Source organism: Scleropages formosus, chromosome 18 (genome assembly GCF_900964775.1).
Source record: "Scleropages formosus chromosome 18, fSclFor1.1, whole genome shotgun sequence".
Taxonomy (NCBI): Eukaryota; Metazoa; Chordata; class Actinopteri; order Osteoglossiformes; family Osteoglossidae; genus Scleropages; species Scleropages formosus.
Genome location: NC_041823.1, coordinates 11,582,292 through 11,608,741, shown reverse-complemented (window position 1 = coordinate 11,608,741; position 26,450 = coordinate 11,582,292). Strand labels below are relative to the sequence as shown.

Here is a 26,450-nt window from a genome sequence, read left to right as displayed (position 1 = left end):
TTTTATAGAGTAAATTGGTTCAAGTTGTGTGGAAGGAACTTATGTTAATCAATATGACTTTTGGTCAATTTTTTTAAATGTTTTTTCCGCTTAATCAATGGTTATCCTGCTGTTATGTGCATCTACATAAGAGCAACAGTTGAGTGACCAACTGTTAGTTTGTGATTCAGTTTAATGCAACATAAAAAATGTGGGTTTAGGACACGGCTGGCGAGCAAAACTTTCTCTACTGATTCCCAAGGGAACGCTGAAATCTTGGTTGGAAAATAAAGGTCATTTGCTAACGTTGCCATGTAATTAGTCCTTGCGCGGTTCAAGAGTTGCCGGAAAAGCCACACACGCCACAGCTTCCAGAGGTTTGTGCAGCCACACTCTGAGTGTTAGCCTAGAGGTCAATGGGGCTCTGGGAAAACACGCTCATTCCTTTCCCGCTGTAGGCCTACTGTATCTCTTCTTGACACAGTGTGGGAGATTGGGAACTGCTCTTCAGATCAGAGGTCCAAAGCAGAGAGATGTTGCAAGAATGTCCTTCTTTTGCACAATACACCTATGATTCTCTTTGTTGTAAGAGCGGTAAAACAAATGCTAACCATTTACAACATTTAAAATGACAGTCCAATATTTTTCCCCAAGTTATTAGTGAAAACTCTTGTTTTTTAGGTATCTTCTTATTTTCCCCACTAAGAAATGAGGAAGTTGTCTGTTGTTTGGAAAAGCTTTACTTTGTGTCCCCTGTTCTGCTAGGTTGAGGATTAGCTGTAATCCTGGCAGGGGATCCTTGTTCTCCTCCCTCAGTCTATTTACTGTGTTTAACACTTTCTTTTAATCAGGTTTTCTTTGGTTATTTCACTGGTCATTTCCCTCTTGACCATTTGATCCCACCGTGTCTCCCCCTCAGACTTTTTTTCTGTATTTCCTTTCTACAGTTTGAAGACGAGAACATCGAGGTATAATGTGTGTGATTTGTGATTTTATTTTAATGTGCATGAAGCAAATGTGTATGTAGGTGTGTGTGATGGCAAAAACAGTTTGATGTGCTTAACAGCACTAAAATGCCACCAAGCTAACACAGGCCTTTCCTCTTGTGTCTTGGGATATCCTCGACTTTCCTTTTTTCCTGTTTGCTTTGTCTCCTCCCACTAATACCAAGGAAGTAATGATGATTTTGTGATTGAATGACTACAGCCCAGAGTGCCTTAATGTGTTCAGTTGAGTACCGCTGGATTGTTGTGCTTTAGCATGTAAAATGGAGGTCAGCTGCCAGGATCCCATATAGGGAATGACAAGATGAATGTGAAAGTGCATCAGTGTTGGGTGGTGTCTGGAAAAAAGTAATGCTTATATTAAAAAAGCAGCACCTCGAATTATACTGTATAAGAAAAGGCTGGCTTAATTTTTATGTGTTGTCTACATGATTCAAAGGCACCAGTCTAGTGGTGCTGTTCATTTTGCAGCACTCTCCGAATTTTCACTGGAAATGTGTTTCCACATCAGAGGGGTTATTTGTTTACAAAACATATGTTATAGAGAAATATTCTTCGGCTTTACAATACGTGAAGTGGGTTTTGAATTGATTGATAGCTCTTTGGGCAGACTCAAGCGGGTTCCCACAGCTTAGTCAAAAGGGTAGCGATGGGTTCCGGAAGTGACGTAGGCATGAGTGGTGCGCACTTAGCCTATAAAACAGGGTAACTGAGACCTGCTTCCTGTTTGTCCCGGCAAGCATGGCTGCTGGAGGCTGCGAGTTTTCGCCAGACTCCTCTTTGTTGTGTTTGTTTTTATTACGTGGTGCCAAAACAAGTGAAATGTGCAATAGTTAGCGGCACAAAATTTTACACCCCTTATACATATAGCGTATGCTAGACGTAATACGGTCGCTGTACTCTCAGTGACATTCAGTAGGAAAAAGAAAGATTACATTTATGTCCAGCAGGGGGAGCCATAGCGTCAAGAAACGGTTTTAGTGTGGTGGAAACTGCACTACGTGATGTACTATAGAAATTAATTTTAAAGGAATAAAAATGGAACAAAAATATATAGTTTGCTTACTGTTACAAAAATGGTAATTTTCTTGAAGGACTTTTTTTCCCCTAATAGGGGGACACATTGGTGACTTGTCTGTGTTTCTTTGAACCCCTCCCGCTGTGCAGAATGCAAAATTCGGCGGCCCGCCATCGGCAGGTCAGGACAGCTCAGCCCAGGGCCTCCAATCGGCCGAAGATGCTGCAGAGCATGAGCACATGAAGGCGGTGCTGCGGACCAGCCTGCAGGGCAGCGATGGCGGGAGCTCCCTGGTCCCTGGGCTGCGCACGCGCACACGAGCCTCCAGGGGTGAGAGACGTCATCACAGCAGATCGCCTACAAACTGTCCGCTCTGGACATTAAATAGACAACTCAAGGATAAAACAGAAGAGTTCCACTTGGGATCTAATAAGCATTTGTCCATGTCTAATGTACAAGTCTGCCTTTGGCTCATTCGTTGTGTTCCTGCAAGAAAAAGTTATATTTTGTTGGTGATTGATTAATTATATCAGTATTTATGCTGTCTTCAGCATGTGTTGATTATCTGGATCCACTTTATGGGCTAGGCTGAGTTTTGTCACACTCGGACTCTGGATGCTCACACTGCCTTATCTTCCGTCCCCTCCCTCCTACAGTAGGCCGCATGGGCTCGTGGTCAGCGGTTAACGATGAGTCGCTTGTGACCACAGAGGATACAGCAGACGAGATCATGGAGCGCATTGTGAGGTCAGCCACACAAGGTCCTAGCCATCGCACGCTGCCCCTCGAGAGGAGGAGGTCTCGAGCCAACCGCAAGTCACGTGAGTCACACGCTATTGTGTGTGTGTGTGTGTGTGTGTGAAGGAAAAAGTGTACGGGCATATCAACCTCAGGAACCAGATCCCCTCTTCTGTCTCTAATTCAGGGCCACCATTTCAGTTCATGCCCAATTCTGGGACAAGCTTATTAATAAACATATTGATAATGGATGAATAATGAATGAAACAACAAGTCAAGGTTGCGGTTTCTTTTGCAGAAATCCTGCAAAAGAAAAAAATGCTGACAGTCATTTTGGAATGTTTGTGTTTTTTTAAGCACAGCTCAATGTCTACAGATTTTCAAATAATTCTCCATCAGTGTATCTGTATTAATCTGGCAGGCAATGCATACACAGGATGCCAAGCCTTTACAACATGGTTCATGCATATTTATTGCCTGACACTGTACTCTCTTCTTTCTCAAGTTGGAATTTATGCTTTCATAAATCATATTTCTGATCTGTAGCAAACAATGAAAAAGTTTTTGGGCTAATTCCAGAATACTCAACCCCATTATTAATTAAGGTACAGGACAGACAATATGTTGTTGAACTACTGTACAGTTATTCAGTGCTGTTAAGTGTACAATAAAACTGATCCTCTGAAAGTATATGTGATAATGTACTAATAAGCATGTGATAATAGGGTTATGCAATATGGTGATTATAATCATGGGGCTGGGTATACTTCATCCCTGCAGTGAGAAGAACACGGAAAGGAGGATTGACTCCAGAAGAGGCCCAAGCACTTGGTCTGGTGAGCAGCTCCGAGATGCAGGTGTGAGACAAGCGGTTCGGCGGTCCAGTGCGCAGTCTGCACCACAGCCTGGGAAGGCCCCGTGATCCCTTCCCTGACCCCTGCGGTCTCCAGAAGGAACCCTCTGACTCATGCACTGGGTACTGGTGTTCTTTCATGGCCAGGGCTTGAGCCAGTATCATCTATTGTGAACAGCAAAGGATTGTGAAATTGCTCATTGAAATTGAAATTGCTCTATTTTTGTCGTGTTGAGAGGACTTGTGAAATAATTTAGGAATATGACATTATTTCATCAGCCAAAACCGTGACAATGGCCAGATTAAACAAATGCTCTTCCTTTAGTGGGATGGTTGCTGGAGTAGCTAAGGTAATGTACAATTCTCAAGGGTACAATGCTAGAACTTTCAGATCCAGAAACCAGCATTCTCACCAGCATTGCTGTACATTACCTGTGTTTTTCCCATAAGGATTTATTTTTAGCATAGGCTATGTGCTGCACCACTGAGATGTTTACAGTATTTTGCCCAAGGTTATTTCAGCAGTGTGATTTAAAAAAAAACCTTACCTTTAAAGTAATATTGTCATTTCATAAATCAGAAATCATGCTCCCTCAGCTTAGAACAAGGTTCACTTCCACTGTGGTATCCCAGCCTATGTAATGAACCACTGTGTGGTATTTTTTAAAGATTGTGATAGCATTTCATACCAAACAAAGAGCTTTGAGCTGGAATGTCTGCCCCAGATGGAAGAGTGGAGGTTGGATATTGACAGGAGCTGCAAGAAAGGATGTCTAGGATAGGTGGAATGTTTTAAAGGAAAAATATACAATGTTTTGGGCAGAATAGAGGGTGAAAACATAGGCTGTTTCCTCTATTGTCTTAATTTTTATCCCTGTTGGTTATGTATTTGTACAAAAAGCTCACACACCTGTATGCAAGTAGGAAGGTTAAGACTTGATATACAACACAATCTATATTTGACTACAGGTCTCGGTGATTATGCTGCATTCTTAGTGATCAATGTTGCAGAGTATGACTAAGACAATTAATCTTATGAAAACTGCACATCTGTGACCTTCTGACCAATATCCCCTTTAATACAGAAATGTGCACTATTAAAACAAAATACACTTTTTGTAATCTGGAATGAATACTGGCAGAATGCTAAAAAAAATGTTCCATCTGCTGTTCATGTTATTTTTGTTGTACATGACTCCTTAATTGTCTATAATTTTTATATAGCTTTGTTCTACTTTTTTTAAGCAAAGGCAGGTCTGAAGCATTCAGTGCACAGACTTAAAACACTACAGCCTTCAAGTATAAACTGAAGTGTAGGTCATGGTCATCATATGAATACTTGTCATGATAGGATTGTATGATCCAAAAAAGGTCAGAGACAGGAGTCAAACCAGACTCCATAAGAGACTGGATTAATATTTTCCAATGTTGCAAAAGGACATATAACCCTTTTGACACATATAGAAAAAACAGACCTGGACCAGCATGGATGATGGAGATGATGATGATGGAGATGATGAAGGATGAGCTGCTGCCATGGCTTTGTTATGTTCATTTAGTAGCTGGCTCAAAAGACTATTCAGGCATAAGACCAATTCTGTGAAGCATTGGGACTAGAGGCCAGAAAATGTGGAGAAATTCTTTCCTCTCAATGCAGACTAAGGTGAAAACAAGTATTTAAACATCAGAAAAGATTAAACACATTTTGAAGGGCTTCACATGGATGAGTGCCTTTCAGAATCAAATTTCTGTACTTATGTAGCCACATTTCAGGGAGAAACTCAAGTGGATGTAATACTGTGTAATGTAAGAACTGCTTGAAAAAGTGCATTGGTACTTTCATTTCATAAAAACTGGGCACACTGATCTAGTCTGAAAGTCTGACATCCACCACTCATTTAACAACTGTGATGTTTCTTTGTTTTTTCCTTTTCCAAAAGCCTCGGACAATGTATTCAGTCCTGTTTCTCTGCTCTTTTTCCCCAAGAACAACGTCAACATGAATTTGCCTTTTATAATTTTTGAAACAACAATGGTTCTACAAATTTGTTTTACAATTATTTATCTTGAAGATCTGTTCATATATTGACTGAATCACATCTTAATTTGTATGGCACGATGTCATTTCTAGTTTCATTTTGATGGACTATTAGCAAACAGTTATACATTAAAAAAGTAGTATGTATTATACAGCACCTTACCCTTTGTAGTATTTCTATTGCAAAATAGTGTGATCAAAAAGTCAAAGCTGTAAAGTTAATAGAAAAAATATATAGAAGCAAAAAAACACTGTAAAATTATGTAAATGTTACTCATTTTTTCCCCCCTTTGTATGATTTTTTTTTGTACTTTGTGTAGCATAGTGTATTATAGCCAAAAATACAGTAGCAGTGTTATTCTGTGAATTGTAATTTAAGAGAGTTTTCATTGTTAAAGATCTACAAGGCACAACACTAACAGTAAAGATAAAAGGGAGGTTCTGTGACATTTAATTTTGATATTCAGTGAACTCTTAAATTCTACATTTTTACCCTATGTGAACTTGAAGTACATTTAGGACAGTGTGAGCGAGTCACTGCCTTGCAGTTCTGCAAAGCCTTAGGAAGCCTTTAATTCCTCTGTCCCTCATCCTTAGCAACCACCCCAGCTGATCTCACCCATTGTTATCAGTGCCATTTTGGGTCAACAGTATAGGGATTCTGGTCAAGGAATCATATTGCCACAGCTAGTCTCGCTCGTATAGCCACCACATAACAGTATGTATACACATGTTGCAATAAAAAAGCTGTAATGAACCAGTGACATCTTGCACGTGTTTCATTACGTTATATGCTCCTTGACATCGAGGCATGAACTTTGAATACCCTAACATTCTGAAATATTTCACATTTACATTCTGGATCAATCAAAATTGATCTCTGTTTGATTCAATATTCAACATTTGGGTCATTAGAAGGAACTGATTTTTTCTTTCAATAAAGGATTTGAGGGTTGTTTTTTTAGTGAGTGGAATTTCATGCTTCATTTACCACTTCTGTGGCAGCACTCAGTTCTGCCAATGTTTTATATAGTGTGACAACAGCCACCTTAAGACCTTTCATCTACTTCAATTAAAAAAACTGACTTATTAATCCCATGACCATGTTGCCATATGCAAAATCCTCCTTTCAAGTTAATGGTAATGTAATAAAAAGAAACCTACATTTTGCACAACATTTTTGTTAAATCTAAAAGTTCAGTCAAACATTTTCTCGGGAAAAAAAGAAGTTGGAAGAATGCATTTTAGCAAAAAAAAAAACAAAGTCTTTAACCTATGAAATCACCCATTCAACCAGTTAATAAATTACTGTCAAAGTTTGCCTTTGCTTTGTTCATTTATTACAAGTTTATTAACATACACTGAAATTGTTCTGGAAATCTTCAGTTTAAAAAAAAAAAAACATCATCTTTTTAAAATATATATTTATTTTTTACATACTGCATATAGGAGGCAGCAGTGAGTGATCATCCACATAACCCAAAATCTGAAATCGCTACTTTTTCCTATTTTTGTTCTTAAAAAAAAAAATCTCCCTCTATATCAATAAAAGTGGAAATACTGGAAGACAATTATTTGAATTTTTTGAAAAACTGCAAGATTTTCTCCATTAAGGTGCGTAAGCAAGGACTGTACAGTTGTTCTTAGAGACCTCTGCTGGCCGCATCGTCATGAATAGATGCTCCCCTGTGGTCCATTTGTCTCATACCTCACACGCCTTCCCACAGCACGCCGAGGGCATCAGATGTGTCCAGGCATCAGAGGTCCGTTGAATCTGAGTTCAATGTGACGTTCATCCTCAGGCCAACAGGAATGTGGTCCGTCAGGCCTGCAAGCTGTGTCACAAAGGTGAACTCCTCCACCTCCTATAAGAGGGGATATGGTATTACATCCAAGTTAGGGTAGCACAGCTCCTACAATGTACCAGGTTGAGGCAGCAAACCACCTGTAGACCTTTTCTGTTTAGTTGCGGTGCTCTGCTTAATGTGCGTTTAGTCACACTTAAGGTGGCTGTTGTCACACTATATAAAACATTGGCAGAACTGAGTGCTGCCACAGAAAACAAATAAAGCCTGTAAGTCCACCAATGGCTGTCTCTCACCTAGCACCTACACAAACCCTGAGGACTGATACTGTGCATCTATTGCCCTACATTTCCTCAGTAATCATTCATCGTATCACTATGCGCAGAAGGCATGAAGTCAAGCAGTAACAGGACACAGGCCACATACACTGTAGCAGTGCTTGGCAAGGGTGCTCTCTCGGTACAGGATGTAGTCAATGCGCCGGCCCACCCAAGGGCTGCCACTGTCAGGGTAGACCATGGATGATTCATCCAAAGGCACAGGAGGTGATATATACTGCTTCCGTAACTCTTCCGTCTCCAGGGTTCTGGTGATGAGGGGTGGCAGGTAAAATAACTCATTACAAAATAAAGAACTGTTTTTCGAATGACCTGCTTCAACTGTAAAAAATTTTCAAGACATGTCAAATTGCATCATGGATACTTAGGGATATTACTGTTTAATGTTAACACCAATCTTATCAACTCCAGGGAGTTGAGTTAATAAAGCTCAAATTTCAATACTGCTAAGAAACATTTCCAACAATGTTTGTTTCTTCAAAAATTTCAGCATAGTAAAAGATTATAGTACTTCTGCAGGCGTTCTGGAGTGCTCACATCCTCGTGGTATAAAGTTGGCTGCTCCAGCAAAGTGCCTGTGTAACACAGTATACAGTGAACATCCATTGTACTCTTGCTTCAGATAACTTCACATAAGATTGTACTGTGAACATCTGCTTCTTGTCAACAGGCTGTAAACTTATTTATTATACAATGCTGAAGGAAAGACAACTGTTAAATTGTACAGTACTAACAGGGTCTCAGGTTTGGAGGCAGATACATACCAATGACCCATGGCTTTTCCTTCCCTTGAGCAGCTCTACATGGATCCCTGTAGTACTGAAATACATGGTGACTCTGCTCCAGGACATCATCTAGCCAGGACAAAAGAGACATATAACATATGCTAAGCATCAGTTGCAGTAACGTCTATCAGAGGGCACTGCCGTGTCATAAAAATGAAAAGGCCAGAGGATATCTCGTCTTGGCAATAACTGACAAAGACACAGTGTATTTAAGTCTTTAGTGCCCCTAAGTAGAGTTTTCAGGCATGTGCAAGAATGTGTTTGTTTGCTGAACAGATATGAGAATGTACCAGGAGAACAGTTGTCAAAGTTGAAGTCCCCACAGAGGACATCAAACACTACTACTTCATCAGCTTCTTTGGTCCTGGTCTGGAACTCTTCGATCCACTTCATGAGCAAATTCAGCTGCTCACACCTTATCTCCCCTTCACCTGCGGCACAACACACCAAGTTAGCCCACACCTTTTAATTCACTGTAATATCAAGCTGAAAAAAAGAGAGCAGGAATCATGTAATACTTAAGTGCATAAAATGATCATAGAAGGAATATGACCCACCTTCTGGGGCATGAAGGTGTGTGCAGTTAAAATATCCAATGACAGGCTTCTGTCTTTGAGTCAGGCCAATAAAAACCTGGGAAAGACAATCATCAACCGTAACTAATAGAATGAAAAATGGACAAAAAGTTAATTGGGATAAATCAATACATTAAGCATATACAATTAATAAAAGCATATTAAAGAGTATCTGGCCTGAAAATACTGCCGCTAGAAAAAGCAATGAATAAAAGATACACTGCAAATACTGCATAAAATAACCAACTCTAAAATGTTAATTTCAAAGTTGCATAACTAACCGCTTAAGAAACCAAATTGTAATTTCCATCTCCGACATGCTCCTTGACCAATCAATTAGTTACATTTTCCTTTGACCGTAAAGTAAAAGCAGCAAAGACTGGCACCTTGACAGAGAGCAGGCCTTTGGCAGCGAGCGCATCTTCTCCCCGCCCATTGGGGTAGCAGTGGTACTCCGCCTCCAGGATCGGGTAGCGGCTGGCCACAAAGAGTCCACTGTTAAAGAACTTGAAGGAGCAGCAGCCATGAGGCTGGAAGGCATAGGCACCCACGTCATACAGCACATGGCCCAGGATGGTGCTCAGGGCCTCCTTGAGCCTGTGAGCCGCACGCTTGTCAAACACCTCCTCCAAACACACTATATCCACGTTGGGAGGGAAGAGAGTGGACACCTCACAGCGCACATCATCATGCTGGTCCTGAACCCGGAATGCCCTAGGAGCATGTCCCTGCTCCCTGCTGCTGTGCTGGTTGGACTTCAAGCTACATTTGGTCCCAGAAGGTGGGACATCACAGGAAGGTAAAGTGGGGCCCTGCTTGTTCTCATCAGGCACACTTCCGGTAGTGTCTCCAGAGCCAGTCCATGCTACAGTCCCATCCACACAGCCCTCACTGGAGCAATTAGCCAGTGGGGACTGCATATAAGAGTCCATGGCCCCATAAGATCCTGGCAAGTGCTGAGAGAGCAGGCTGTTGGTAGGACTAAGTGTACCGCTACTGCTGGGTGTGTCAGCAAAAATGGAGATGTGCGGTCGGCTGATCCCCTGTGCGATTAACTGTCCAATGGCAGCTGCCCGCCTCTGTGAGTGGCCCAGATTGTTGAACCGTGCTAGGCCATCCGGCAGCAGGCACACATTGCCAGCGACAAAGCTAAACGTGGCCTTGCCCCCGTTGTGCAGCCATGACTGCGAGCACTCCTGGGCTTCTGGGTGCACCACTCTCTCCTGGTGGTAGGAGAATGGCCGACGGACTGCCTGAAGGGGCGCCCAAAGCAGAAAGCCGAGGAAGGCGATGGGGGTGCTGATGATGAAGAGGGCAAGTAAGAAGAGTACACCGAAGAAGACCCTGAGTGGATGGAGGTAGCATTCTTCCTCACGCCGCTGGCGCCACTCCAGGCTTGTCGAATGACAAACAGCCAGAAGACGGTCCAGGAACCAAAAGCAGGGCATGATGAGCCCCCAGCCCACGGCATGGAGGCCTTCCGCAAACCCATTGGGGAAGGGGGACTCCCGCAGCGCCATAGTTCACCTCCACACACTCACAGGCAGAGTTCCAGCTCCGTTTCAGCTCATTGTCACCGTACCTGCCATGGCAACACCCCTGCACAAGACCTTCAAAAAGCAGAGAAAACACCTGTAGTTTCCTTAGAGTAACAAATTACACAATGAAGAGAAGCGATTCAAGACGTCTCAACCGCACTGAAGGAGAATGTGTGAATAACACTGCTTACTAGGAGCTGGTCATTTCCTTAGTCCTATAAAGATGAGAAAGTTCAACAGGGGTTTTCAGATCTGCTGACCCATCTTTTAAACACTCATCTTATCCCAGATGCTCCCTTCACATAAGATACATAGAAATACAAGGACCTTGTTTGTTTATTTTGTATCACTTGCTGGCTAGCTAGCTGATATGTTTGTGCAAAGCTTTGCACAAACATATCAGCTAGCTTTCCAGCAAGTGATACAAAATGTTTGGAGAAAAGAGAAGTGCTCACACGATCACAAGCTCACGGTGAAGTTTTATTTTACAGCAGCAAAACAGAACCCTGGGAAGGGACTGGATACCATGATTTAACAAGAGGAAGTCAAACAGATCAAAGTCAATCTACTGATAAAGAATCAAGGCTCAACAGCAGCTGGTGAGACTATTGACATGTACCTGTAACCACTGCCGCAGGACCCTTCGTCAAGGTATTTACCCTGAATTAGTACAGTAACAACACTGTACTCAATACGTATCTGGATTTTTTTTTTTATTTAAAGTGAAAGTGGTGATGAAGTGGTTCAGAGAGTGAAACGGGTTAACTAGCCCCGAAAACGTGATACCTACAGGTAACTAACCTTACTGAGTAGTTAAGTGCGTAAATATAAACTTTAAAGTGACATTAATTGATAATAACTTCGTGAAGACAACGCCGGCAACTGAAAGTAAGTAGCTGTGCGCTAGTTAGCTAACCGGAAACTAGACCGTCGCTTCAAAGCACTAATCTGCTGTTACTTTGTTTCAAAGGAAACGCGTAGCCAGAGAATGTCACTATTACTTATTTCATTTTTTCTTGTAATCTCCGAGTACCTGAGCTGTTTGGTTTAGTTGACAGTTCAGTTGTGGCAGGTTTCTCGTTAGCTTCTTCAGTGTCTGGCACTTTCCTAACCTAGCTCGCGAGCTAATAATGCGGAAATTTCACCAACTTACTATCCAAAACGCGCCATTTAACACTTAAATATTTTACATAACATCAGGTGTTGGAATATAATTGAATATATCCATCCACATCACCGATAAACCTGTTGAAGCGCGTTTTGAACGTTACCTGTTTCCGCCGTAACTAACAGTGTGAGAGACGTTGCGGCGACAATCCGAGAAAAGACGCGTTCAATCCACAACTAATCGCTTCGGTCCTTAAAAAGTGTTTTGTTTTATTAAAAGGTTTACAGTACTAGTGGTGTTCAGTTGTACGAGCTCATTCCGAGACCGCCCTGTCTGTGTCTCTCAGTCCCTTCCTCGTCCAGGTGGAGCTGCGCGACAGGTCCGACAGGTTCACAGGTTGTCGAAGAAACCACAGTATGTATGGAGCACAGTGTTGGCCAGACCCAGAACCAGAAACAGCCTCTGCTGATCTCACAGCGCTCTTTGAATGGCGTTTAGGAAGAAATATACATCATGTATTCAGCAAACGCTGTTTTCTCCAAAACGACGTCCATGATCTCGCAGTGTGTGCATAATGATTATGATTAGTAGAAAGAGACATAGTTGCAGACGTGTGATTCTTTAAGTACAGCAGTTTACTTTCCACCAACTTTGAACCAACGTTCATGATCGCACGAGTAGCTGCATAAAACTTTATCCGAATATCGACGATTCCTGATCACCTTCCTACATGTACACATTCATAATAATTTAGCAGACGCTTTTCTCAGACAAAATACTGTGGCGCGAAGAAGGACGCAGAGACAGTGTTCATGTCGAGCGTTTTATTTGAAACCGACACCAGGGAAATCCTGCTCTCGATCCGAGGATACCACTTCTTTCCCGTCACAGACAGCCGCAGTCGCTCCCTTATATTCCCCGCGCGCCACCAAACGCCAACCAATTACAACACACGCATTTCCCGCTAAAACACAGTAACGCGGGTCGTTACAATTTGTGCATTACGTTGGGAGAAAGAGGGACATGATAGTTGCAGACGTGATTCTTAAGTAAACCCAGTTTCCCAGTAATAATTTTTTTCTGATACATATAAACTTTTGTTACGTTAGGAGTTGCTGCAGCAAGTTGCAATGTAAGCTACCTACCATTACCCACCATTTATACAGCAGGACGGTATTTACTGGAACAATTTAGGTATGTAAATGTATTGTATTGCTTGGGTAATACATCGGGAGGTGGGATTCAAACCTGCGATCTTTGGGTTCAAAGCAAAGGCAGCAGTGCTAACCACTATCCTACCAGCTTTTCACAATACAGTGAAACATTCAGCAAATGTCTTTACTCAATATAAAGTTCAGTGTTGTTTTTTAATCTCATTTCCTCACTTATTTTGTATGTAACATAAGTGATATTACATTAAAATCTGAAGCTCCGCAATGGATTGCTGCTTTAAATTCCAGTGGACTGGTGTCTGAAATACAGTAACTTGCTATACTATGCCAGTAACAGCTTGTACTCTTATTTTGTAGTATCAGTGCTGTGGAAGAGAAACAACTTTCTGGTAGCTAAGCAATGAAAATAAACACTCCACTGTACATTTCCACTTACATGTTGCATTGTACAAGGCATTCTTTGAGATTTATAAAGCTTCTGAGAGGCTCGGCAGGCAGTGCTGGTTCTTCACCACCCTTAGGCTGTGGGTTTGGAAATATGTATGAATCTGGCTCACAGTTTTTCTAAATTGTGTGTGTGCAACATGTGGATATTAACAATAACTAAATTACTAACTGGTTATTTTCTGAAGCGATTCGGGTTGATGTGGAAAACCCACAGACAGCCACCGTCACTACTGTCAAACCTCCACACTCAAGTGGCCATGCAGTCCGTGTTACACAAAGTGGAGTTAAAATACTGCAATTGGTTTATTATTGTGTATCAAAATATCAAACCCTGAGTTCCTAAGAAAAATATAACTTATTGATAGGCAATGTCCATGTTTGCTCTTTATGCCCCTCTGTTCCCATCCCTCCTTGAGCAAATATGACCTCTAAAGTAATAATTTGTTGGGTCATTTGTTTCTGAAAGAACAGACTGAAGTTCCCAACCATAAATGCACCTACGGAAGGTATACAAATCAATTAGAAACTCAGTGGAAAATAATGTGGCACAAAACACTATAAGCAGTGCAAAAAGAGCAATGTTTTATAAGTAGATGGAAAACATGTTCATCTGAAGCACTGCGTTCTGAAACATTTTTTTGGTGCGTGTCACTGAGAAATCAGAGCATGTCTCTGAGACTTTGACTGACTACCACAGGAAGAGGGGCTTGTTGTCCTTTCGGGCCATGAAGCACAGGCAGCTGAAGAGGGTTAGTAGGTCCTTGAACATCTTTGGAGGTGCTATTCTGATAATCATTTTGCGCAAAAAGTCTGTGTTGGTGTAGCCCAACTCCTGTGCACTGTGGCTGTCAGGTCTGTGCCTGAGGACACCAAAGGTATTTATGATGATCTCTGTGACTGAGGGGTGATGAGTTTGACTGTAGCCTAGAAACTGAAGATCTTCCATCAGTTCGAGGTAACGCTTTGTCAGCGCGCAGCGGTACGCCTCGTCCACCTTCCCCGTCAACGGATGCTTGGACACCTTACGAAGAAAAAGGGGCAGTGAAAATGAGAGAGGTGGCTGTGTGAGTCACTGAATTCTCAGTCATTACTGTGAAATGATGGAGCTCCTTTAAAATCACACCATCAACTGTCAGTGCAGTTCAGGGCAGCTGTGTACAACTGGACAAGTCAATAAAACAAGTCTGGGATGTTTTATTCTTTACACCACTAAAAAAAACATGTTCCCTCACATAAATTTTTATAATTCTTTCCTCAAGATCTACTAATAAAAATTCTTCATTACCCATAATTTAAATAGGACAAATAAATAATGTGTTCTTGAGCTGTACAAGGTTCACCCATTTTTTCACAAAACATGCCAAATTTATGCTTATCTTTTAAACATGAAAAAAGTTCAGAATATACAAATTGTTCCAGAGACATTTAAATCTAGATTTAAGACCTACATGTTCAAAATCACTTACACATAACAATTTAAATGGTCCCTCTTCTGTCCCCTCCCTCCATTATTTCCGTTACTATTACTGTTTTTTTATTCTGTTGCATGGCAAAATAACTGAGCAGCTGTCCCATTATTAGCTCTCTTGTTCTTTTATTAGCGCATTACCTAAGAAGGCATTTCTCATAATTACCAAAATCATTTACATTTATTAATTTAACCGATGCTTTTCTCCAAAGCAAATTACAATGTAAAGCTACTTAGTTATTTATCCATTTATACCACTAGGCAATTTTACTGGAGCAATTTGGGGTAAGTACCTTGCCCAAGGGTACTACGACTAAAGGTGAGACTGAAATCTGCAACCTTTGGGTCCGCAGGCACCAGCTCTAACCACTATGCTACTAGCTGCCCCCATTATAAGTAGTAATCACTTGTAACACTTGTAACCCTTCTCTGTTGAGTCATTCATGAAGTATCATTTATGACAGGTGAACAGTGTGTCAAATCACTTGAATTAATTCATAATGATATCTCCTTTCAAGAGAACTTTTATCTTTTATCCCTTTAAACCTTAAATTGATAAGTAAGGCTTTCCTTTGCACTTACAACTTTTAGCACTTAATTTTTGTTTGCTTTAGAAATTATTATTATAAATAAAAGTCACAAGATTTCTGAATTCCAGGCACATGACAATCTGACAACTAAATACACAAAAGCATCACCTCACACGTTTGCATGTGTGGAGAGGAGCTGCTCACCATGTATGGTGTTCAATGACACTAAGTGTCACATTTCAAAATTAGATTTACACTCTTGCAAGACATTTTTTGTATGAACCGATAGCTCATTATGCAAATTTTAGGGAAGAAATTAAATCTCCTCATAAGTCTGAATTCTTGTCAATGGAGCTTCTATTTTACGAGGAAAGCCTATCTGATTAACTTAAAATATGCTCCAGTGTTTTATCTAATTAAGACATGTATAAGAGGAACAAGTGATTACAGGTGATTAACTGTGCCTTGCTAAGATAATATATTATAAAGCTGCACATTTTATTTTACTCTCATGTATATTATTACAGGGGTGCGGTGGCGCAGTGGGTTGGACCACAGTCCTGCTGTCTGGGGTTCGAGTCCCGCTTGGGGTGCCTTGCGACGGACTGGCGTCCCGTCCTGGGTGTGTCCCCTCCCCCTCCGGCCTTACGCCCTGTGTTGCAAGGTAGGCTCCGGTTCCCCGTGACCCCGTATGGGACAAGCGGTTCTGAAAATGTGTGTGTGTGTGTGTATATTATTACTCCTTGTTATGCTTTCAGCAAACAGTCACCCAGCTCCCCAAAGACATTTCTGACTCATACCTGAACAATTTTATCAGGAATGTTGAGTGTCGTGAACCCATATAGTCTGGATTGCCCCTGAAATACATATGCCAAAATTCTGCGGTCCAGCTGAAATGCGATCTCCCCCAATAATCGCTCTGGTTCATTAGAGGTCAAGTCTATGGGATAAGGAGAGAATGAATTTCATTTCCATAAATCAACAACAAACTTTTTATTTATCCCTGAAAACCTCTAAGGATCTTATAGGAATAACATAAAGACCACCACGGAATTTTGAATTAACATTGGTATCACATAAAAAAAAACAATTAATGCCAGTGATATAGTTAGAACTACGGGAGTCACAAGGGTGTGACATGCCCCCAACCAAAGTATTATTCTCTGTATTGTTGCCTTTAATTTTTGGTCCTCACTAACATCTGGCCGGTTGTTTCGCTTCTAGTTTTTACTAATAGGCATGTTCAGCGTAATTCAGGACTACTTTCTTGCAGTATTATTATTGAAGTGCTCCTGCAACACTTGAGGGAAATGATAAGAGAGAAAAGAGCATATACAGAAAATTAGAATTATCAGTAGATACCTTGTGCTGTAATGCACTGGAACTTTAATTGTTCAGAAGCCAGATGTAGAGGAAATACATTATATATTTATATATATATTTTCCACTAATTTTTTATACATTTATATTACACTTTTACTTTGTTTTAAACACATGACCAGGGTTATGTGTATGATAGCAAAAATGATCATACCTTTTAAATCATGATACATGGTAGACTGACTAAGCAAGTCCTCATGCTGAAGGGTGCTTTTGTGCAGGCTCCTCTGGGCAGACGATTCCAGGCGTTTAGCATTATGGGACTGATGAGAATGATAGGCACCCTCCTCCTGGTGAAGTGTGCTTCTGTCCACAGCTTCCTTAGTCATGGACTTCAGGATCAGGGGAGATGACGTTCTGTGTGGTGTACGAGTCAAGTTATCTGTGAATTTGACTTCATCCAGGGTTTCAGTTGCATTAACAGTTTTATTTCCTGTGACACAAAAAATAGAAATTACCATTAACTACCCTGAGAGCTTTCAGCATATATTTATGCATGTCGGTAGTTTGCAGCTTCCGAATTGGCCACGTGCTTCAGGACAGTCTATGAATGTGTTCTAAGTGACCCAAATTTGCTCTTCTTCCTCATAATACACTTTGCGCAAATGGTTACGTGAGATCATTTGAGGATAGCTGATTTAAATGTAACATTTGAATCTTAATGCATTTATTTTTTGTGTTTTGAACCAGAGAGGCAGTTAAACGTCTCCCCTTTCTGTTTTTACAGACAAAATTTTCACTCTCACTCAACATCATCAGTTTCACCTGTGCCCTTATTGCTATGGTATTATGCACTATTGTAATATTAATTATGAAAATCTTCAAAAATTACTGAGGATGATGAATGAAACTATGACATGGAAACAAAAATGTATTGACTAATTTGCTGTTGCCTTCAGTTGAACTGAACTTGGTGGTAGTTACCCTACCTACATATAAATGTTAATTACAATTATAAACCAATGATCAGCAGAAAACTGGGGGCACGGGGGCGCGGTGGCGCAGTGGGTTGGACCGGGTCCTGCTCTCCAGTGGGTCTGGGGTTCGAGTCCCGCTTGGGGTGCCTTGCGGTGGACTGGCGTCCCGTCCTGGGTGTGTCCCCTCCCCCTCCGGCCTTATGCCCTGAGTTGCCGGGTAGGCTCTGGTTCCCCGCGACCCCGTATGGGACAAGCGGTTCAGAAAATGTGTGTGTGTGTGTGTGTGTGTGTGTGTGTGTGTGAGTGATCAGCAGAAAAGAAAAAGACAAAGGGAAAAACTACCATAGACACACAGAAAGGTAATTTCTCAAGGTCCAAGGCCTCCAGGCAGTACAGATGATACCATACAGGTGTATTGAGGACAGGAGTGTCTTGCCTTAATGTACATGTAATGGAATGAACAATTTGACCTGTATATTGTATATTCTTTGTAATATACATCTTAATTATATTTTCTTGTGTCTGCTGTCAGTTTTTTCCCCTTTATTAAAGAGCAATACATTTGTAGTGACCGCTGCCTTATTCTGATGCAGAAGATTGACACATCAATCATTTACTGTACTAATATAATTCATAACTGCAGCTGATGCGCACGATGCATGTACAGCAACAAGGCCGTAATGCAGATTCATTTTTAATGCGTAACAGTTTGCAGGCAGGTCGTCGCTACAAGTAAAGACCGTTTAAAAAAATTTACGTGACAAAGGAAAACGAGACACATTGCATCTGATCAAAAGCAATGACCTGAGAGCTCAGTCTTGCCGTCGGAGCCCAGAAAGCGGCTGCGCAGAGACAGGTTCTCCTTCGCCACGTCCAGCAGGAGGCGCAGGTCCGCGTTCGCCTGTCTCAGCATCGTGTTCTGCCAGCGCAGCAGCTCGTAGCTCTGGCCCATGTCCTCCGCGATGTCCTGCCCTTCAGCCCAAGACATCGAGCGTCTTTCTCTGCTTCAAGCTTGCAGATCTGCTGAAGATCGTCGTGTCCCTCAGCCCGCCTAATGAGCCATTCCTCTCTAAAGAATACCAGATTATTTAACCATTTTTTTCTCAATACCGCCACAAATTTTTGAGCTCAAAATGGGACCGGAAGTGGTTTTGTTTGTAGCTAAAAAAAAGTGACCCTTCAAGCCTCAGTCACAATGAGTAATTACGGACGCCCTTCTTCGAGTTATTCGCCGGTAAAGTTTCGTCAAAATGTCACATATAGCGAAAATAAATGTTAGTTTTTATTAATGTTAGTTTTTATATTTTATATTAACTTAGTTTTTATATTAACTTTGTCCTCACGATTACTGACTGATTCACGTGCAGTGTGCAACGTTCCTCCCCTTATTGCCATTTTCCGCTTTGTTTATGGTCACCATGTCGGTCTCCATGGTAACAGATACATCTTCCGGCTTGCGCTGTTACAGTCGCACGAGAACGCTGGACACGAGCACGTGACACCGGACACACGTAGACACCGTGGCTGTGAGTGGAATTAAAGCGGTTTCACCCTCCAGTCGTGTGTGTGGGGTGCTTACCGACGTCTGTTGGCTTGCCGTGTAGATACGGCCCGCCTTCCTTCTGCTAGTTTCTTCATAGAAATGTCAAGAAAATGTGCAGCAATTAGGAAAAGTAACTTGGGAATTTTTTCTATGTCTTTTTTGATGTGTGAGTATATTAACAATGTAACATTTAAGATAAGTGGTGGTTTATGGGAAACCTAAAATTTTTGACAGAACTGCAGGGAAACTGGGCAATAATCAGATGTGTCCATTTTCTTTACTGTGGTACTAAGCACAAGTGCTTCACAAACAGTGAGGAGGAAGTAATGCACAATGATGAACTCTACATGTACCGCACATGAACATGATGTGGATTGTTGCCCAAGGCCTGAGCAAGAACTATTATATAAATGTACAGGTTTTAGTATTTTTATCCATTTTCGGTTCAATTTATTTTGCACCACCAGCGGTCATCAGAGACGAATACGAGTGCTCAAAGGTTTCCGAGATTTTGGGGAATTATTTTTTGACTTTTGAAGATCATGTTCCAGGTTAACACATTGTAACAGATTCATTAACTGGACCCTTAAGTATTATAAACCGTACAAGAGTTAAACAGATGAGCACATGAAGTGACATAAAGCGAAACCTGATATCTCAGTGGTCAAACAGTAGTGTTCAGTCACATACCTACCTGGGCGCTAACAGACGGGTTGTAGTTCAGACTTGTTTTTTTTACTGCCATTGTCCTCTTTACCTTTAAAACAAAATCCAGCTTCATTAGATATATTTATTCTTGCATGTGCTAATATTTTTTGTGCATTTTCCCTAAATTACATTTATTGGTTTAGCTAACACTTTTCTCCAAAGTGACTTACAATGTTAACCTACCTACACTTACCCATTTGCTCAGCTGGGTAATTTTTTTTTTTATATATATATATATACACACACACACACACACACACACACACACACATACACACTGGAGCAATTTTATGGTAAGTACCTTGACCAAGGGCACTACAGCCAGAGGTGAAATACAAACCTGCAACCTTTGGCACCAAAGGCAGCAGCTCTAACCACCACACCACCAGCTGTCCCAGCAAAGAGGACCACTTTTTTGGAAATGGGGGAAGCAGAAGGCAGCAGAAGTTATGAATACCTCTGCAATGCTGTGAGCAGTATGTGTGCAGTAGACGGAAGGCTGTATGGGCTGGAAAACCCTTCCCAAGTTTTGGTTTGAATTGCTTTCTTTAGCAAAGCGTCTAGCAGCACAGGGGACTGGATCCCACCACCTGGGAATAAACCCGTTCTTTTGATTGTACTGTGTAATGTGGTATTTGAAATCATCAGTGGGCCTTAGTATGATTATTACAGTGATGCTGGGCAGATATAAAGATGTAATCCCATGATATTAGAATAGACTCCTCTCTGTGGTGCTAAATACTTAGAGGACAGCTCACTGGCTATTTCAGTTTGCCCCAGGAAGCCCACAAAATTTTGGGTGGGGCTCAAACTACTCACTCCAGGACAGATATTCAGCATTTGCAACACACTGGTTTTCTCACTCTTGACATCCCCAAAGAAGAAGACAAAAACATTCATTTTCTTTATGCCCTTTCCTATTAAAAACTTTCCTAATAACTCCACCACTCCACGTTAAACATCAGTGTCCTGGTACAAGTGTTTAAAACACAACAGAGGCCAAATGTAGTAAACTTAAACACGAGTCCTGTGACAAAGTTTTGCAAAAGTATTGTTTATTGTCTGAAGTATTGTTTCTCTGCAAGAAACAGTTCAAGTATAAAAGTTAATTTAGTAAAAAGCAAAGCTTTCAAAATTAAATAAGAGAATGCTGTGTACACTGAAGCATTTGTTTTAAACAATTTTAAAGAGAAGCAGACATGAGGAAAATTCTACTGGACAGGACTGCATTTACAATGTGTTATGCATTACACATTCAAGTAAAAATTAAATTCTTTAAATAAAACCCAGAAAAGAAAATGATAAACAATGTGCATTCAGTTTGTATGTTATTTAAATCCTAGTTTTAAGCAAAACCAAACTGAAAACCCATTTGCTCAAAGATTTGTGCATAAAATAAAAACATTTATGTGCCAAATACAACAGTAAATCCTTGATTCAACTGTAACCCTTAACTGAACAAAAATGTGTATTCAGAAATAAATATTCTTTCAATACCTCAGTCAAGTGTTAAGGCAATTTTAGTGCAGACCTTTGGTTTAATAATGGAAACTGCACCACTTTTACTTATGAATTCTAAATTTTACAAAATTCACCCCTTTTAAGCAGCAGTGTCACAAATCATATATATATTATCTTGGCATCACACTTCCTCCTGTCATATTTTTGCCCCAAGTGTTCACCTACCCAGAATCCCCCATCCTTTGCATGTCAGAGATAAGCAGGTCTGAAACAGATGGACTGAAAGGTCTCTTGCGGTGATCTTTAGTCCCTGGTCTCAAGCCTCTTGTCCTAGGGTTGAGACGAGACCAACTCTTGCAGTGGAAGGGGGAGAAGAGTTTAGCCTAGACATCTCACCGTTGGAACGCATACAGCCCATTCTAGAGAGGTATTAAACTGGAGTCTCTGGAATGGTTCCCACTGATCTGTTTTTAATGTTTGGATGTAAGCATGAAGTAGATGTTTTGGGTGACTTCAGTCAAGCCCTCCATCTCATAGATTTCTGTTAAAACTAATCTTTGTCAGAGAGACTACACACACACTTTATCCCTCCTATGATAAAAAAAAATAATCTTTTCAGTTTCATTATATCCACTGTATTCTTTAGTTGTACAAACTCCCACAATCTTGTTTATTAAACCCCAATCTGTTGAGATGCTCATAGGAAAATTACCTTATAATTGGAATGTTTAATTAGGCATTACTGAACTATCAACTTGTATTTTTAATTTGTTTCTGTTGCAAATTTGCATTTCTTAGGAACTGCGTGCTGAAAAGCCCCAGAATTATACCATCAACAACCTTCATACTATCCTACAACTCTCAGCATCATTTGCATTATCCACCCCTACCACAAATTGCTATTGCATGTGGTCTGCCTGCAGCAGTTGGGGGGGGCAGTGGCTGAAGGCAGTAGCAACTGCAGTGGCTGGTCCTGGGGTGGCAGGCCCCAGGGGCTGTTGAAAAGCCAGCCCGTAACTAGCTGCAGGGACACAGGCAGCTGGGGCAGGGGAAGCAGCATAGGGGTACTGTTCATAAAGAGACGCTGCGGCGCCTGAATACTGCATATAGGCCATGCCACTGTAGTCAACAAAAGGAGAGGTAGCAGCTGGAGTGCTGGCCGTGCCTGGGATGTGGGAGATCACCATGCTGGGCTGGACCCAGGCCTCTGGATACACAAAGTGAGTGGGAAACCTGCAGGAACACAACATGGGTAATAGACATCCATTTCACCACTACACATAGAAGACAGTCTAAAAATATATACTTTTTCCTTTATTAAATCCCAATGAAATAGCTGGAACGTGATTAGGATGATTATCAATCATCTGAAAGTTGGTAAAAAAAAATTGTGGCGTCTGAACTGAATTGATCACTGGGAGTATTGAGACATAAGAGCTCTCACCACAAACTTCTGCCAAGCATGGCGATCCATCATATGTCAACATCCCTGGCAGCAGAGTTGTGTTAATGCTCTGCCCTGTTCCAGCCAACCAGGGCTGAGGTGTGCAGCATGCCAATATGCCCCCTCAGAGAGCAATTACACTGAGCCCAAGAAACATTTCCATTCCAACTAGCCTCCCCCCCACTCCTCTGAAAACCACTGACTCACCTCACCCTCCATCATCACACTCCTCCCATTTTCCACTTCTTTGTGTATCATATTACCTTTCTTCTCCACTACATCTACAATTATGTCAAAGGCTAAACTGTTTACAACTGTCATCTCTCTTGCTAAGGGTCAGCAGAATCCAGGGGTTTATTTGCCTGCACAATTGTTCCAGGTTGGGCAGCAAGTAACAGATGAGAAGGGAGCAAGAAAATGTGGAAAAAGGGGAGGTATAAAAAAATATTTTGGATGGCTCCAAGGACTCCATAAGCTTTCGCAAAATATGATCCATACAAGGGACTAAAATCACAAGGCACAGACACAGTAAAGAGAAAGCTGTATTGCAAAAGTCAGTTAAGCTGCAGCATCACTTACTCATAGGAACTTCGAGTGAACGTTGGGAGGACAGCAGGAGTTCCAACAAAGCCTGGGGGGGGGGGGGGAAATTGTTTTGACTTTCCCCACAAAATTCTTCATACCCGTTTTACTGCATCCAAAAGTTTCCCCAAGTACACTTTTACAATAGTTAGCTGGTTAATTGCTTTTCATTCCATTTTCAATATGCAGCTCAATTCAAGTCAGAATTCTACTTTTATGAAAATTTAATATAAATTCCAAATACGGTTAATGAACTGAAATAGGAAACTGATTACGTGTGTAATCGATTATTCCCATTCAAATGTTATCCTTCTCTACCAGCCGAAGGTAACTGCAGTTTACTGGAATATAATGTCAATAGTTTCCTAAATGTGTCATTTTTCTGGCGAATACTTATCGTCTCTATTGTTCAGTCAAGGTGTGGAATCATGTTCTGACATTCAGCACATCCCCTCACCTGACCTCTGCTTCCTGGGCTTGGCCCCTAAATATGCCAGATTGACATTGGCCTTCCTGCCATCGATAACGGGACTGGGGTCTCTGCAGGCCCTCTGTGCCGAAGCTCCATCTGCCATTGTAACCTTGGACCAAACAGAAAGTGAGTTGTCGATCATGTGATGACGACAGACATAGAGCTTGGAGCGAAAGTAGAACCAGTTTCCAAAGTAAAACGCAGTAGTTATCAGTCAGATTCACTTAAAACACCCTTTTCTTACTCTGCCCTTTTTCACTTTCTATGTGCTGATATTATCTCAATTGGTTTAAAAAAAAAAAAATTGCACCAAATGTGCCATTTTTAGCCAACATCTGACCATCAATCTCATCCATCAAGCTACCCTCTCTCAAACATGAGAAAGTATGGCTCATACTGATAAAAATACAGAGAAGCGAGTTCTGCCAAGATTAGTAACATTTACATACAGTATGCGATGTACTGGAGCAAAAGGCAGTATCCCGGTTAAGGCGGCCTCTTTACAATTTGAAGGTCCCCGATTCGAGTCCAATTCCTGCTGTTTTACCCTTTATCCAGGTCCTTACAATGAATTGATACAGTGAGAATTTCCCTGTAAAGTTGATTAACACTATAATTCACCCTGGAGAAAGGCATCAGCTAAAAAAGGTGTAACTACTGTACTATAGTATTGATTGTCATGTGCAACTCAAGTTTACATGATTTAATCATGAAAACCTGCAAAGTGCCCAACATCTATATATAGACCAGTGCAGTGTAAGCAACCATAGAACATACCGCGTCCTAAACCTGAGCTCTTCCAATAATCCCAACTGCATCGATGGGTGAAACAGGGTAAATGTCAGTAAACTACAGTCAAGTCTCTTGAGTTTGTGTCCAGTTTTAATTTATGCGTGTGATTCTAAACGAAGGAACAGGAAGCCACCGAACAGGTTTGAAGCAAAGAGGCGTCGTCCGTTTTGTTTGTCACATTAACAAACATACCAGAAATACCCTTTGAATTACTTCACACTCTGCTGCGCAACCAGCTTCTCGCACACGAACACCGCTCTGCTTGTTCGCTCCTCGGTCACTGTGTCACAGTGTCACTATTGCCATGAGTAATATTAAAAACTCCCGTGTGAAGTTACATTATTTTCACGTCGAATGTTGACAAACACGGGAAAAAAAAAAAAAAACGAGGAGCATTCGAAGGGGTGATGAGCCTTAAGTTAATTAGCCTGATGAGCAATCGCCCGATTTACCAACAACAAACTCAACTGCCTGAATCCCCACGATTCCAGACAGACTGTCTGAGTGTGAATTTATTATTATTTGCCGTTACTTTACACTATTAACTTAAGTAACTGTTATAATCGTGTCAGCGGAACGCACGACGAGACCGAACGCGGCTCAGCCGGGCTCCGCTGGGGGCGTTGAGGGTCGCGAGCGGGCACGTGCGCCCACGCGCAGGCGAGCGCACCGTCACTAATTAGAAGTTCGGTACCGTACTCACGAAGCCGTAGCCTCTGGACCTGCCCGTGCGTCTGTCGGTGATGACGGCCGCCTCCCGGACCGCGCCGAACGCCTCGAAGTGCCTCCTCAGGCTGGTATCCGTGGTGTGGTACGGCAGCCCCCCCACGAAAATCCTCGTGTGGGTCGTGTCCTGCGGCGCGTGCATCTCGACCTCTGCTGCCGCCGTACCGGAGAGTGCGCGAGGCCAAATAAACAAAGTAATTATATAGTACCCTTACATTTTAATTACTGTCTAGTGAAGTCAACCATCATAAATGAATTAGAACTTAGGAGGGAAATTTATAATAAAAAATGTTTTCACCAAAAAAAAAAAAAAGGCTAAACAAGACTGAGGTGTCGGGAGGACCAGAATAATTAAAGCACGTGGTGCTTAGCGCCTCTACACGCCGCGGCCACTCCGCTCGCTCGCTTAGCTCTGTCCGCCGCGTTCATCCAGCAGCGCTGGCGGACCAGGACTCCGCCCCGCCCCCCGGGAGCGCCGCCCTCCACGGCCCTGCGCGTCTCCGCCGCCACAGCCCGGTGACTCGGAGCTCGTCGAGACCTCAGCTGCTCGGGAGATTCAGTGGGAAAAGTCTCACACAGCGACTGTTATTTTGTGCTCCTTCCCCCCTGCGAGTGACCCGCCTTCTAGAGCTTTTAATTGATCACACTTCACTTGGGAATGTTTTAAATTTGCTTCTTTTCATTCGGAATTTTTTCACTTTCCCTTTAAATGTTTCGAATAGTTGGTGGCACGGAGGACAGCGCAGGGTAGCGACGCGCGCGCATACTTACCCATTCACGCACTACGGTCACGTTAGCGTCGTCAGTCTTGGACTGTGGGCGGAAACCAGAGCACCCCTAGGGAACCCATGCAAACATACGGAAAACACGTAGAGCTGGGTTCCAAACTACACCTAGCCTGCGGCGCTCTATCCTTAAAACAGACTCAGTGGACTTTCATAAAGTTAAACTGCCTGCATTTACAGAAAACGGTTTGTCGGGGTGGTGCAGTGGGTTGGACCGGGTCCTCCTCTCTGGGGGGGTCTGGGG

The 26,450-nt window shown here is 41.9% G+C and overlaps 4 protein-coding genes across 7 annotated transcripts in view; 1 reads left to right on the top strand and 3 right to left on the bottom strand.

Annotated features, from left to right (window-relative positions):
• The window catches only part of fhod3b (formin homology 2 domain containing 3b), a 130,562-nt gene extending 126,154 nt beyond the window's left edge, over positions 1-4,408 (top strand). The window contains exons 23-25 of the mRNA XM_029246040.1: positions 2,151-2,331; positions 2,658-2,822; positions 3,520-4,408. Of these exons, the coding sequence (XP_029101873.1) occupies positions 2,151-2,331; positions 2,658-2,822; positions 3,520-3,602 (429 nt within the window). The 3' untranslated portion in view covers positions 3,603-4,408. The remainder of the gene's footprint in view (positions 1-2,150; positions 2,332-2,657; positions 2,823-3,519) is intronic.
• Positions 4,409-6,957: 2,549 nt separating this feature from the next.
• smpd5 (sphingomyelin phosphodiesterase 5) lies at positions 6,958-12,233 on the bottom strand. Its single transcript, XM_018740642.1, has 8 exons — positions 11,943-12,233; positions 9,520-10,743; positions 9,116-9,191; positions 8,849-8,989; positions 8,538-8,627; positions 8,285-8,348; positions 7,862-8,021; positions 6,958-7,495 (listed from the first exon to the last, which is right to left on the bottom strand). The coding sequence occupies exons 2-8, from the start codon at positions 10,651-10,653 to the stop codon at positions 7,388-7,390; spliced, it is 1,773 nt and encodes a 590-aa protein (XP_018596158.1). The 5' UTR covers positions 10,654-10,743; positions 11,943-12,233; the 3' UTR covers positions 6,958-7,387.
• A 1,559-nt stretch (positions 12,234-13,792) lies between these two features.
• Positions 13,793-18,843, bottom strand: LOC108927403 (speriolin-like protein). The gene is made up of 4 exons (XM_018740674.2): positions 18,498-18,843; positions 16,931-17,209; positions 16,197-16,336; positions 13,793-14,419 (listed from the first exon to the last, which is right to left on the bottom strand). The coding sequence occupies exons 1-4, from the start codon at positions 18,679-18,681 to the stop codon at positions 14,087-14,089; spliced, it is 936 nt and encodes a 311-aa protein (XP_018596190.1). The 5' UTR covers positions 18,682-18,843; the 3' UTR covers positions 13,793-14,086.
• Positions 18,844-20,996: 2,153 nt separating this feature from the next.
• LOC108927322 (RNA-binding protein 24-like) lies at positions 20,997-26,371 on the bottom strand. 4 transcript variants are annotated; one of them, XM_018740556.2, is made up of 5 exons: positions 25,806-26,159; positions 25,390-25,571; positions 23,889-24,012; positions 23,429-23,480; positions 20,997-22,638 (listed from the first exon to the last, which is right to left on the bottom strand). In XM_018740556.2, the coding sequence occupies exons 2-5, from the start codon at positions 25,561-25,563 to the stop codon at positions 22,305-22,307; spliced, it is 684 nt and encodes a 227-aa protein (XP_018596072.1). In that variant the 5' UTR covers positions 25,564-25,571; positions 25,806-26,159; the 3' UTR covers positions 20,997-22,304. The 4 variants fall into 4 exon arrangements, with proteins under 4 accessions (XP_018596072.1, XP_029101900.1, XP_018596071.1 ...); XM_029246067.1 differs by adding an exon at positions 26,193-26,371 and having other exon boundaries at positions 20,998-22,638; positions 25,390-25,964; XM_018740555.2 differs by having other exon boundaries at positions 20,998-22,638; positions 25,390-26,156.
• Between the last annotated feature and the right edge of the window lie 79 nt (positions 26,372-26,450).